Genomic DNA, 13,804 nt, shown 5'->3' with positions numbered 1-13,804 from the left:
CAGCCAAGCTAACTGCCACGTCCCGCCTTTTTTCCTTAAGCGCAGAATTCTGATTGGTCGCATCAGAGCTCGCCGACTGCTATTGGTGTTTTGAGCTGTCAATACGGAACATCACGGGGTTTGGTTGGCTGGGAAGACTGCAGTGTAGACGGTGGGTCGGGCGTCTTGTTCTCGCCTTGGAGAAGTGTTTCTCGTGTTGGAAAGAGAAGAGCGATAGTTACAGTCTTTATAAAAGTGTTTTTTTTCCGTCTCTCTCCTTTGTGGGCGCTCCGGGCTTTTTTTTAAAGCAGCGTTGCCGCTGGCTGTTGTTGTCAGAGGATTTCAGTTTAACGTCAACGGTTGTTTTTTTTGTCGGAGAAACTTTCGAAAGAAGTGACAACGACTCGGGTGAGGGACTAAATTTCGACTTCTGCATTCACTTCACAGTTTCTTTATTTGTTTTAACTTATGACCGCCGTATTATAGTTGACGTTTTTATAATCACAGCCGAGCAATGTGTTTACTTATTTATTTATTTGCTCGGCTAGCTGTAAAACAACGCAGCTAATGCTAAACTCCTGCATTACTAGGTCGTAAGTTCTGCCATTGTGTACCCGCGGTGTTACATAACTTATTATTTTACAGCTTAATTTTAATGAAGCGATTACACTTTCTCTTCAGTGTATCAGTTACACAACTAAAAGTAACACCCAGTGCAGGTTTAAGTTTTTAATTTTCTGTGTTTTGTCTGAACTCATTGTTATTGTTAGATGGAGGGTGTTCCACCGGGATTTGTGTCTGATCCCAGTAAAATTCAGATTCCCTGGCACGCCCATCTGCAGGACATCACCTTGCATTCAAGATTTAGTCCTTTCAGTCCACCATGATGAATGTTTTTATTGTTGCAATCCGTAAATGATGGGCCTCTCTTCAGTTCTTGGCACGGTTTGCTGTTTCTTTTGTTTAGAGGAAGTATTGACTGGAACAGGAGCAATTAGATTTTTTTTAAGGAATCCCATTGTGCTTTGCCTGTAAGTGGTAAACTCTTCCCGCACATTAAACAAAGGTCAAACATGCCAAACTGGCCTGGCAGATTTATTCTTGCTGCCTCATATCAAATAATAAAGGCTACTCCTCTCTGTTATTCTAGGCTTGTCTCAAAGAAGAGTCTTATATGTTAAAATATTGGTAATAAGGCAGAATCATTTCCTGTGTAGAAGTCAGTAATTCTGTAATATGAGCATCACATGTGACCTAGATAAAAGGTAACCAGAAAACAAAATGTTCAGTCAGTTTGGGAGGATGCACTGATGTATCAGTTTACTAGAATTAAAGAACAAAAAATGGCTTTTGGGTGTTTTTGTTTTCTGAGCTAAACTATAGATGCCTTTTTAAATGGTAGTTAAAAATTAAACAGGATCATTCTCTTAGCCTGTACGCCCTGAATTATTGATCATCCCGATGAGACCCTCACCAGGAGTAGTCCATCCACTCCTATATTCAGTACAGTGCATTAAAAGAAACGTTAAAGATACCTAAAATAAATAAGGTTTATAAAGTTTTCAGACATGTTCTGTTTTTAAAAGCTGGTAACGGTATGACCAGGCAGGGATTGTGTTTCCAATACTAAGAAATATGGAGGAATTATCAGTTTTTTTTTAAACGATCCCCTCAGGGTTTTCATTTGCTCAGAAATTCACACCATGTGTTTTTTTTTAATATGTGAGCGAAAGAGGAACATGGGTCATATGAAACATGTTACCTATGTGAGAAAACTTGTTGCAGCTGAAGTTCTTTTATCTGGAAACCCTGCCTTGATCTACATAAAACACTGGAAACAAAGAACATTTCTAGTACTTAAGGTAAAAAAGCAGAATTATACATTAATTTACTATTCAGCTGGTTATACACATGCATTTCGGTCCAGTTGGCCTTTTCAACTGCTGACATCTTTAGCTGGCAAAGATAACGACATCTGTGAACTTAAATAAGCTGTAGTGGTTTTTGAGAGCTCTTGTTTTGATTTTGGTAAATGATAAGTTCCTGTTTTAGAAAACAAGTTGCATTGTGAAGGTCAACACGCAGACTGTTAAAGATTTTTGATAGGTGTGGAATAAATTCTGCATCCCAGTTTGATTGTTTACAAATGCTGATGATACCTGCAGCCATTTTCTTGGTTAGGAACACCACACACTGAAAGCAGAAAGTGCAGTTTAGTCATTACATTTCTTTGTCATCCGTTTCAAGGGCAAGAACACTGTGTAGCTTATTGCCTTTTACTCTGCAATTTAACCCCTATCATTCAGAATCTAGAGCATAATTCAACAATATCTCTGTTATGTAAGCATTAAACAAACACTAATGCGTGATAAAGAAGACAGCTCTTTGTTGGATTTATTGTCAGTGTGAAGACTAAAACCATCCAGGGAACAGTGTGATCTGCTTTCAGTCAGGTGAAAGAATGTGTCTGAAGTCACACTGGAGTTCTCAGAAAATTATTATGAAGTTAATCATAAAAAACCAGTTCTTCATCACATACAAAGGAAATGGTTCTGTAGTTTCGAATCCATGTGCTCTGTTGCTGTTTCACAGCTGAGAAAAGGAAGTGTGGGGTTTTTTTTTTTTTTTTTTTTTCGTTGGTTCTAGCAAGTTTCATTCGGGCAAAAACAATGGTGATCGTTAACTCCGATCTGCTTAGAAAGCGAACAGCTGTTCGTGATGGCCTATATTTCTTGGTGGAAGCCTGGTGCTTCAGTGAACAGGAAGTGACTGTGCTGAACAGGAGGCCTCACATCGACTTGTCATCGTTTTCAGGGTAAACGTGACACTTGGCCATTTCCTTCTGGTAAATGTGAAAGATGTCCCGTAGAGGCTTTCTCCTAAATTCTCGTCGCGTTTGGTAGACGCTCATCGCTCTTAATCTTTGTTGAAACAGAGCGTGTCAGGATGGCCCAGTGGAACCAGTTACAGCAGCTGGAAACCAGGTATCTGGAGCAACTCTACCACCTGTACAGTGACAGCTTCCCCATGGAGCTACGACAGTTCCTGGCCCCGTGGATTGAGAGTCAGGACTGGTAAGAAAAAAACTAAAGTCCATGTGTTTGTTTTAAGATTGCACTTTGTTTCACCTGTTGGCTAACGTGTTGCATCAAAGACTTTTTATCTTCCACTCAATCCAGACCGGCAGTGAGCCATTTACCATGACTTCTCAGTCCTAGAACATAGATGTTATTGTACGATTAGAACCTTTATGGACTTATCGAGCTTCTTCACTTCAATTGACCTTATCCATGCCATTTATTACAATAAATCTGTCAGTTTGTTGTTGACTAGCTTGTATATTAAAGCAGTAGTCAAACGGTTCTGTATTCTTTCAACTTTTTTATGTACGTTAAACTTGCATTTTGTTATAAAGCCTCTTGAAGAGGTTTATATGAAATATATGCGCGATAAGAAGTAGAAATCGTTATAAAATGAGGATTTTATGCTGTGTTTTCTAAGGGCCTACGCTGCCAACAAGGAATCACACGCCACGCTGGTGTTCCACAACCTTTTGGGAGAAATAGACCAGCAGTACAGCCGCTTCCTGCAGGAGAACAATGTCCTCTACCAGCATAACCTGCGCAGGATCAAACAGCATCTGCAGAGCAAATATCTGGAGAAGCCGATGGAAATCGCTCGGATTGTTGCCCGTTGTCTGTGGGAGGAACAAAGGCTGCTGCAGAACGCCACCACTGCTTCACAGGTACATGAAGTTACACCGGAGTAGTGTGAGAATTTATGTGCTTTGAAACATAATGGTAAATAAGAAATACAAAGTTTTTCTGTGTTATTATATCCTTTACTGTCTTGCAGAATGGCCAGGCGGCCCATCCCACTGGAACCGTAGTGACAGAGAAACAGCAGATACTGGAGCACAACCTCCAAGACATCAGGAAGCGAGTGCAGGTCAGTTTTATGAAAGACTCTCTATCAAATATTTTAAAACACTGCATCAGAACGGCTTTAAAGCTCTTTTATCATGTTGTAATTATTTTATTTTATTGTGTTTTTCTGCAGGATATGGAGCAGAAGATGAAGATGCTTGAAAACTTGCAAGATGATTTTGACTTTAATTACAAGACCCTGAAAAGCCAAGGGGGTATGTTTTATTTATCGCCTTCTTATCTCGGCCTTTGAAGACACGGGTAACTCTTTAGCTGATCCACTGCATGTCCACCCTGTCTCCAGAGTTGTCACAGGACCTGAATGGAAATAGCCAGGCAGCTGCCACGAGACAGAAGATGGCTCAGCTGGAGCAAATGTTGAGCGCTCTGGACCAGCTCAGGAGGGTGGGTGTTTATACTTTATCAAATTGTGCGAGTTTAAAATAAATATAATATGGAATTTTCACCTTGTAGTGAAAGAAATAATACAAAAATGCTGAACACGGGGATGATAAAACAAGGTTAAATGCCCCACAAGGAGTGTGTTGTACACTTGCACATTTGAGAATCTGCTAAAGTTTTTAGGCAGAGAATGAAGGGAAACAAGTGGAGCAACACTTCTATGTAGCTTATTGAGCAGACCAAATGACAAGACATGAATTTGTCAGTCTTTTTACACTTCTATCTCATCTTTGTCTTGGTTTGACAGTGTCTGTGTGAACTACTGACTATTAATGTTCATTTATGCTGATGTTTAATGTGTGTTCTGTTTACAGCAAATAGTGACAGAGATGGGAGGCCTGCTGACCGCAATGGATTATGTACAGAAGAATCTAACTGATGAAGAACTGGCAGACTGGAAGAGAAGACAGCAAATTGCCTGCATCGGAGGCCCACCAAACATCTGCCTCGATCGCCTCGAAACATGGTAACCAGTTTCGAAAACAAAAGTTTTTTTTTATTTTATTTTAAGAAGAGAAAGATTTCAGTTGCCAGATTGTGTTCATTTGAACAACGCACAATAAGACTTAGATATTTGGACTCTGTCCATCCATCTGTCTCAGGGTCAAAGAGCAGTTTTAGCCATCTTGGATTTCATTCTCGTAAAAACAAAAGACTGGTTACCAGTCTGTTGCAGAAATAACACAACACAAAGAACTGTGCACACTCAGTTTCACACCTAGAGTTAGCAGTTTAGAATCTCTAAGTAACCTAACACGTATATTTTTGGACGGTGGAGGAAACTGACATACCCAAAGGAAAAAACATGCAGACCAAAGGAGAACATGTGAGCTCAACTCAGAGAGATTTCCATCAATATTTAAACATAACACCTTTTATCTGTGGGCATTAGTACTCACCACAGCACTATGCTGCCTTTTAAAAAGACATTTTTAAAGCCATTTACTTCTTTGAATCAAATTGAATGAGTTATGCTCTTACAGGATGCAGAGAGGTGCAGTTAGAGTAATATTATTACTCAGATCATCAAATATGAACGTTATGATCACAGTTCCTAAATCAAAGACTGGGTGGTGTATCCAACTGTCTTGGTCTTTACTTTTGTTTTATTTATTGAATAAAGCATCTGGATGTACAATATGTTGCGGTGTTTTCATCCAGCTGTGTTTATTCTGTAACATGTTTGACCTGAATTTGATTTTCTGATCAGGATCACATCCTTGGCCGAGTCTCAGCTCCAGATTCGTCAACAGATCAAGAAGCTGGAGGAGCTTCAGCAGAAGGTGTCCTACAAAGGAGACCCCATCATTCAGCACCGGCCCGCCCTGGAGGAAAAGATCGTGGACCTGTTCAGAAACCTGATGAAGAAGTACTGGAGATTATTGATTTTTCCCGTATAGCTGACAAAAAACAATATGAAAGTTTAGTTTTTCGCTTATGTTTGCTGGAAGTCTCTGAAACCTGATCTTTGTGTCTTTTTAGTGCCTTTGTGGTTGAAAGGCAGCCGTGTATGCCCATGCATCCAGACAGGCCTCTGGTCATAAAAACAGGAGTGCAGTTCACAACTAAAGTCAGGTAAGATTCAGTTTTAGAACACTGAAACATGCATAAACATTTTATAGTAACATTTAAGGTATTCCTAATGATTAAAAAATAGCAATAATCTATTTGCCAGTAATTTCTCTTCCTGTCTTCCTTTGCTTTATTTTTCAAGGTTACTGGTAAAGTTTCCTGAACTCAATTACCAGCTGAAAATTAAAGTCTGCATTGACAAGTGAGTTTTTTCTTTTCAAGCTGGAGTTTGATTTTAATAAAGAATCTTAGCAAAGATGACTGCGTCACTGATTTGACTTGTTTATTTTTCAGAGAAACTGGGGATGTAGCTGCAATCAGAGGGTAAGGCTTCAGGAGCACCGTTTGAAAGCCAAAGCATCGAGTGCCCGTTAGTCTGACTGTTTTGTTTTACGACTGTCTTCCCAGAGCACGAAAGTTTAACATCCTTGGCACTAACACAAAAGTCATGAACATGGAGGAGTCTAACAACGGGAGCCTTTCGGCAGAGTTCAAACACTTGGTGAGCGTTAGAAGCAAACCTCTCGCTGGTTAGAAGTGATCAGGTGAATTGATAGAGGTCTTCTGTGGAGCACTGACTTCCTGTTTGTTGCAGACCTTACGAGAACAAAGATGTGGCAACGGTGGCCGAACCAATAGCGATGTAAGTCCTATCTTTATTGGCATTTGAGGTTTACGAGGAGTTTGGGTTGATTATCATCCAGTTAGCGCTTAAAAAACATCTGCTTTCTCCAGGCCTCTCTGATTGTAACAGAGGAACTCCACCTCGTCACCTTTGAGACGGAAGTCTACCATCAGGGCCTGAAAATAGATCTGGAGGTGAGCATCTCCGGTTTATTTCAAGAACCTGAAGACGCTTCTGGTCCTAAATTTGCTTTCAAAAGATACTTTAAGTCACCGAACATTAAGCAACATTCTTAAACCGCAGTGAAAGATGTCTTGATGCTTAGTCACAAAAACTGAGTAATTTACAAAGTTTCCAGCCTCCGGTCTGTTTCCACCTCAGCATTTAGATAAGATCTTGTCTCAGATAAGCCTCCTTCATCAGCGCAGCTTTGACCTCATCCTTGTTACACGGCTGTAGAGTAATCAGCAGGTTTAGACCGAGGCAAGGTTAGACTTTTTAACCTTTCCTGTTGATTAGTGAGTGAGCTACATGTTTAAAAAGTAAATAAATTACCACTAGTGTCTTAAATTTAGATAACTATTTAGTTTAATACAGTTTGTAAAACTGTCTGGAGCATAAGTGACAGTATTTTTTGTTAAAATAAAATTTAAAGTGCAATGTTCCAACACAAGGAGAGCCAAACAAACCCTAAACCTTTTAGCCACAATCAGTTGTTGATACTCGGCCTTCGCTTTATAAATAGAGAATTTTATCATTTATTCATTTTCTGTTTTCTTACTGTATCTGTGTTAAATTGTTAAACATGCTGGGGGACATCTTGAAGAACTCCTGAAATAATGAATAACATCACTGTGTTGAGTTCTGAGTGAATGTCAGTAAAGTCAGTGGAACAAAATGTTTCAACAAAAGAAAAAAAAACAAAATACACATGTTTAAAATAAAGTTGTCCTTGCCTGCAGACTCATTCGCTGCCTGTGGTAGTTATTTCAAACATCTGCCAGATGCCCAACGCCTGGGCGTCCATCCTGTGGTACAACATGCTCACCAATCACCCAAAGGTAAGACAGCACCCCCTTGTGGAAAGGGTCCGAACTCTGCAAAGGGACAACATCAACTCAGCAGCATTTTTTTTGTGGAGTAGCTGTGAGGTTCTCACGTCTTACGTTTTGGTCTCCTTGCACAGAATGTGAACTTCTTCACCAAGCCTCCAGTGGGGACCTGGGACCAGGTGGCTGAGGTGCTGAGCTGGCAGTTCTCCTCAACCACAAAGAGAGGCCTGACCATCGAGCAGCTGACCACCCTGGCTGAGAAACTACTTGGTAAAATGATGAGCCCCGAAACAAAAGAAGCTTCTAAACTTGTTTATTCAAAAATACTCATGTATTTTCTTTCCTCACTGGGCATTTAGGACCCTGTGTCAACTACTCTGGATGCCAAATAACGTGGGCCAAGTTCTGTAAGGTACTTCAGTTTATAACCAAAAACACCTCGGGCTGGTTTCCTGACATGGTTTGGCTTTTTGTGAGTTTTTATTGGTTTATGTTTTCTTCAGGAAAACATGGCTGGCAAAGGCTTCTCCTTCTGGGTATGGTTGGACAACATCATCGACCTGGTGAAGAAGTATATCCTTGCACTGTGGAATGAAGGGTGAGAGGTCGTCCTTTATTTAGACTCTGGTCCCCAAGCAGCAGCTGGAACTGTAAACTGTTTGTTTACTTCCTGTTACGCTGTGGAAATCATTTTGGTGTTATAATGGAGAGGCTGTTTTTTAAAATTCTGCAAGTATTAATCAATTCCCTGTTTCCCTGTTAACAGGTACATCATGGGTTTTATCAGCAAGGAGAGAGAGAGAGCCATTCTGAGTCCAAAGCCTCCCGGCACTTTCCTGCTGCGCTTCAGCGAGAGCAGCAAGGAGGGGGGCATCACATTTACATGGGTGGAAAAGGACATCGGTGGTGAGTGGTCCTGGAGCTCCAAACATTATAAGGTTTTTAGGATTTTAAATCTTTGTTTTTGTTGTGGCGCTGATTTTCCATCTGTTGTTTTTAGGAAAGACTCAGATCCAGTCAGTGGAGCCGTACACCAAGCAGCAGCTCAGCAGCATGTCTTTCGCTGACATCATCATGGGCTACAAGATCATGGATGCCACCAACATTCTGGTTTCCCCTCTCGTTTATCTGTACCCTGATATTCCCAAAGAGGATGCTTTTGGGAAATACTGCAGGCCAGAAGCAGCTCATGAACCAGAGGCTGGTGGAGACTCGATGAGCAGTACGTCTTGTTCTTCGTGATATCTGTACAGTTTGAAGGAATTGTTTTTTACACTCGTTATTTCCTGGTTGGAGCTTTATTCCAATGCTTGATGTTATTTGTTAACTTTATTTTTCTTCAATAACAGTTACCCAGCCATATTTGAAGACAAAGTTCATCTGCGTTACCCCGTAAGTATTCCTCACACTTACTTCAGTGACCTCCACTCATGTTAGCAACCCTTAGTACTCATTTTATAAAGTTTGATTGTTTCTGCTCAAGACAAAAATGTCAAGCTTGTTCAGATTTGGTGAGCATTATAATTATTATGAAATAAAATTGATATTCGTAGAATCATCCCCATGTTGAGTGCAGGTACTGCAAACTCAAATTATGCTGATTTGGGTAAAAATCAGTCAAAGATTTGACTGGTGTTCTTCCGAACAGCTTTTTGTTTTTATTTGTTTGTTTTTCATCCAGGCAATTGCGAAGGTGATCAATTACCTTTTGGGTGTTTTAGCAGAAAAATGCATTCAAACAAATGTTTTTTGCACAAGTTTGACGTTAAACGAAACAAATATGCTTTTGTAGTTGTGTGTTTAAGTAAAATATATATATAGAACAGCATTAAAGCAGCAATTTTAAAAACAAGCTAATAAGCAGAGAAAAGTTATTAAAATTTAAAAAAGGACATGGTTAGAATATTAGATATCAACCAAAATGAATCAGTGAGAATGTTAAATATTTTTGGTTTGCTTGAATAAAGTGAAAACAGATAAAGAGGAGTAAAAACTGCAGGTGAAGGGGGTAACGTCAGGGGCCATGTTTGCTGTGGTGAATTGTGGGTTTGTTAGCGTGCTCGTGGGTTGCGAGGTTTTCTCAGTGAGATCCTGACCTGTCTCCGTAGGTGTCCCTCCGTGTTCATGGACTTGCCAGACAGTGAGCTGCTTGGGAACGGATTCCCAGGGTAGGCCCCTTTGGGGGGGGAGGTGGCATGTAGGGCTGTGTGTGCATTTTGTCACTTTTCTGTTTGCTAGATAGATCCACAGATACTGCTGCAAAACCCAAATCATTTTTGTTTTGTGTGTCCAGTTCACACCCACAGCTCCCATTACTAATACACGAGCATGTCCCTGCAGTTCATCGTTTTTATGTCTATAATCCTGCTTCCAAGACGTTCTGTCAGAATTCTCCATTCCGATTCCATCTGCATCTGTTGAGCAGGACAAATTACATTTGGTGTAACTGTGAGGGAGAGGTGATTAAAGATTTCAGAAATAAATTAGATTATCTTTAAAGATCATTCCACAACTCGTCATTATTTTCGTGGGAACAGTGACAAAGAAAACATTGTGTTAGTATAACATAAGAAGAACCCCAAAACAGGGAATTGTGTTTTCTAAGCCTGAAGAAAAGATCGAGTATTGACTTGTTCGATCCACTTAATGCACTCTGCTTACCAACTGCTGTGACATTGACTTAAAAGAAGCTCCCATTAACATCCATTCAACGTGTCTTTTGTGCCATTGTGTTCAGCACCGCCTAAGCTAAAAGCAATCACAGAATAGCACATCTGAAATATTGACCCAGTCTTACAGCAAACCTGTTTTCCACCTGTTGTGTTTTTTTTTTTGTTTTGTTTTTTTTACACGACTTTGCATACTGACACAAATATCAAATTATTGGTTGTAATAAGATGACACTAACTGATGATTGATACACCCGCAAAACTGACAAAATGTGTTTTTTAAAAGCAGAAAGTGGGATGACAAAGACATCAGAGCAGTTGTGCTGAAAGTGCCTGGACTAACAGAAACAGCATGGCCTGTTCGTCATGTTTGCCGGCGTTGTGCAGTTTCTTCATCTGTTCGTTTTCTCTGCGTGTTTTTCGCAGCACCAACTCTGGAAACACCAGCGACCTGTTCCTCATGTCTCCTCGCACTCTCGACTCCCTCGACTCCCTGATGCCCAGCGACGCTGAAGCCAACCAAGGACCTTTGGGTCAGTCACTAACGCTGCACACACACGAGGGGTGGAACGGTACGCCTCCGTCACGGTTCGCTGTGTACCTTTGTGTCAGGGTCATGATTCGGTACCAGTTTGGTACATTAGAAACAAGAAACAAATACAATAAATTTTTAAAAAACCACCTTTGCTACAGGGTAGGCTCTGAAATAACAGGTCGTGTACAGCAAGGTAAGATTTATTAACTGGTGTGTTCACTATAAAATAAAAATAAAAAGTCATATTGTACTGTTTATTTCATTCAATTTAAACTAGACTGTCCTACGGGTCACGTGTCAAACTGAAAGCTTGATAAACTGCAGTATTTCTCTTGCGTTAGGAAAACAGAACTAAGGAGTGTTTGCTAAACTAAAAAGCAAAACAGAACTGAGTAATGTGTCTCCTTGTGAAAATACAAATTGAATATAAAATGTGAAGCAGTCACATCTCTTCTCAGCATTTGAGTTCCAGGGTGACAAGAAAACTCTTAATGTCAAGAATATAAAAAAATACACAAATGGCCTGCCAAAGTGAGCACCATATAACTCACTTTGCCATTCATTATCAGGAGATTTTTCCTGCCCAGCCAAAATAAAACAAACAAGCAGGTCTTTAAACGTGTCGTTTTCATTTATAGTGTTTAAATGAACCCGTCCTCTGCTCCTTTTCTAAATTAAATACAGGTAAATATACTCTGTTCACTTCTGGATGTGAACACCTGTTGCTTTTATTTCTCTGCTCCTGTGCCAAGAGTCTGTACCGTGACGGTTTGGTACAAATACACGCTCGCCCCCGAGAAACCCACATATTTGTACTTTACCGTAACAACTAAATGGTTCTCATTAAGTTTATCTTTAAAACTGTTTAGCTTCGTTAAGATTTCCGATTCGAAGCAGCTTGTTCTGATGTCAGTTTGTTTCTCTGTTTCCTTCGTAGATTCGATCACTCTGAACATGGATGTTGCATCTCCTATGTGAGCGTAAGCGTCAGCCTCTTTGGCGTTGTTGGGATGCTGAGCTGAGGATTTGTTTCTCCCCCTCTACACACAGTTTACCTGTACAGTTTGTTTTTTATTCCACTGTAAAATTGCCCCACAGCACAGAATAGAAAATGCTTAAAAAAAAAAGAAGAAAGTTGCTCTTTTTAAAAAAACAGCTTCTTATTGGCTTTGATTGTCATTCTGTGTCCTAATATGTCCTGTTTTGTTTTCGGCAACATCCTCCTTACCTTTTTCTCTGTTTTTACATATCTTTAAACATATAAGCATATATATGAAATTGTATTTTTGAGAATATTCTGTTTATTGACATTTTAAATGGTTATTTGTTCTATTCTTTGAATAAGAAAGTGCAGTTTTGTATAAGCTATGTGCTGTTTTAGAATTGTACTTGATTAAATGCGTTCAATGTCTCTGCCAAATAGGTCGCATCATAAACCACAGCTTGGTCACAGGGTTTCTGTCAAATTGCATTTACATTTGTTCTAATTTCATGTCTCACTGTGATTCAAGCAGTGCTTTAAGGGTTAGGTTCCTGTCCACCTTTCTTCCTCACTTATTGAGTTGTATGAATTAGTATTTGGAACTGTAAAAGTGGCAGTTTTTCTCACCTAATACTGTAATATGTGAACATATGAATTGGATTGGCCCTTAAGATTTGCAATTAATGTTTCATTGTATTTTGATTTTAACGTGTATGATCAGACATAAAATGTTTGTGATTCTTTGAGCATCTGAATAATGAGTTTCACTTAGTCATTCTGGGATCTGTAATATTTTTTCTTAGGTTCACACACAAGGAAATCTTGTCAGTTAAATAAAATGTAATCAGAATGTTTTTCTTTTTGTGCTTAAAAGAAACTTTATTCAGCTTCAGCTCATGGTAGTCTGCAAACATGATCAGGAAAATATGAGCACAACTTGGTTCAGTGTTTTTCTTTTTGATTAACTTCTTTATTGCTGATACTAAATATATCTGAACACGTCCACAGTTTCTTTGAGTGAGTAAAGAGCAGCGTGCAGGTAAGAAAAAAACAAAAAGCAGTAATAGAGGAAGATTTGGTGTTCTGTTTGCAGTGTCTCAGTTACTGATCTTCAGACTATTAGCTGTGAAGCTGGGAGGATGAATAAACACAAAGCAGATGCTGCAGACATCTGCATTTGTACAAGCCTGCAGTCCAGAATGTCTCAGAGATGAATTCAGACTTCGTCGTTCGCTGAAAACGTGTGAACAAATCAGCGGCTGAGTGTTATTCAGCGGCTGCTGTTTCAAGGTGCTGCTATTGAGTGTGTGTCACAATGGCTCGCTGTGGAGGGTGAATGGGGAAGAGGGATCCAGCTGTCACAGACAAACAAAAACACGAAGTTGGCTTTATCCGTGAAAGAAAATCAAGGGCCAATTACAGCAGATCCTGCAACTGGCATTGGACCATCTGGGGACTGGAAACATAACAGGAATTATACAACAAATGCAGTTGTTTAGAGGAAAAACAACAATAAGGTCTGAGAAAAGAATCCTCAACGATTTCAGTTCAGTTTATCTATACAGCACCCATTCACAACAAAAGGAATCTCAGGGCACAAGAGAAAGAAAAACATAAATCTAATTCAGTCCAAAACAGATCCAGGTTCAACTACAGTCAGTTTATTCCTTTTAAATAATTATACGATCACAAAGAGTCCTTTTTAAAAGCCAGTCCATCGAATATTCACTTCGGCTCCTGTTTGACGGGAAGAAACCTCCAGCAGGATGGGCGGCCATCTTTTTTTACCTTCTACAGGTTTAGAGGACAAGAAAGAGACAGAAACCCAGAAGGATTGGTCCAGGTGTGGAGCCGGTGAGTCCATGGAGAGTAAGGGATACCAAACCTACCCTAAATATAGGATTTAATAAAACAGAAAATCTTAATCCTAGTTTTATAAATAAACAAGCTCAAGGACAGAAACTGGAAAGTGGTTCTACTGTCGTTGGACTTTCAGAAACTC

At 39.8% G+C, this 13,804-nt stretch overlaps 1 protein-coding gene across 4 annotated transcripts; it reads left to right on the top strand.

Moving 5' to 3' along the window:
* The first annotated feature begins 150 nt into the window (after positions 1–150).
* stat3 (signal transducer and activator of transcription 3 (acute-phase response factor)) lies at positions 151–12,656 on the top strand. 4 transcript variants are annotated; one of them, XM_037978876.1, is made up of 24 exons: positions 151–387; positions 2,915–3,053; positions 3,481–3,724; positions 3,835–3,927; positions 4,039–4,120; positions 4,210–4,310; positions 4,682–4,833; positions 5,578–5,736; positions 5,850–5,942; positions 6,082–6,141; positions 6,234–6,263; positions 6,348–6,441; positions 6,535–6,582; positions 6,675–6,758; positions 7,527–7,625; positions 7,751–7,886; positions 7,976–8,028; positions 8,120–8,214; positions 8,383–8,522; positions 8,617–8,838; positions 8,966–9,008; positions 9,725–9,784; positions 10,712–10,857; positions 11,758–12,656. In XM_037978876.1, exons 2-24 carry the CDS (start codon positions 2,926–2,928, stop codon positions 11,796–11,798), a joined length of 2,403 nt encoding a protein of 800 aa, XP_037834804.1. In that variant the 5' UTR covers positions 151–387; positions 2,915–2,925; the 3' UTR covers positions 11,799–12,656. The 4 variants fall into 4 exon arrangements, with proteins under 4 accessions (XP_037834804.1, XP_017284963.1, XP_024864653.1 ...); XM_017429474.3 differs by lacking the exon at positions 151–387 and having other exon boundaries at positions 2,926–3,053; positions 10,712–10,818; XM_025008885.1 differs by lacking the exons at positions 151–387; positions 9,725–9,784 and having other exon boundaries at positions 2,926–3,053; positions 10,712–10,818.
* The last annotated feature ends 1,148 nt before the right edge of the window (positions 12,657–13,804 follow it).

This window comes from Kryptolebias marmoratus, linkage group LG12, assembly GCF_001649575.2.
Source record: "Kryptolebias marmoratus isolate JLee-2015 linkage group LG12, ASM164957v2, whole genome shotgun sequence".
Classification (NCBI taxonomy): domain Eukaryota; kingdom Metazoa; phylum Chordata; class Actinopteri; order Cyprinodontiformes; family Rivulidae; genus Kryptolebias; species Kryptolebias marmoratus.
This window is presented reverse-complemented; position numbering and strand designations above follow the sequence as displayed.

Coding starts and splice junctions, on each gene's coding strand:
- stat3 (XM_037978876.1), top strand. CDS start 2,926: ATGGCCCAGTGGAACCAGTTACAGCAGCTGGAAACCAGGTATCTGGAG. Junction 6,759..7,526: donor GCCTGAAAATAGATCTGGAG/GTGAGCATCTCC, acceptor CCTTGCCTGCAG/ACTCATTCGCTGCCTGTGGT. Junction 7,887..7,975: donor CCTGGCTGAGAAACTACTTG/GTAAAATGATGA, acceptor CTGGGCATTTAG/GACCCTGTGTCAACTACTCT.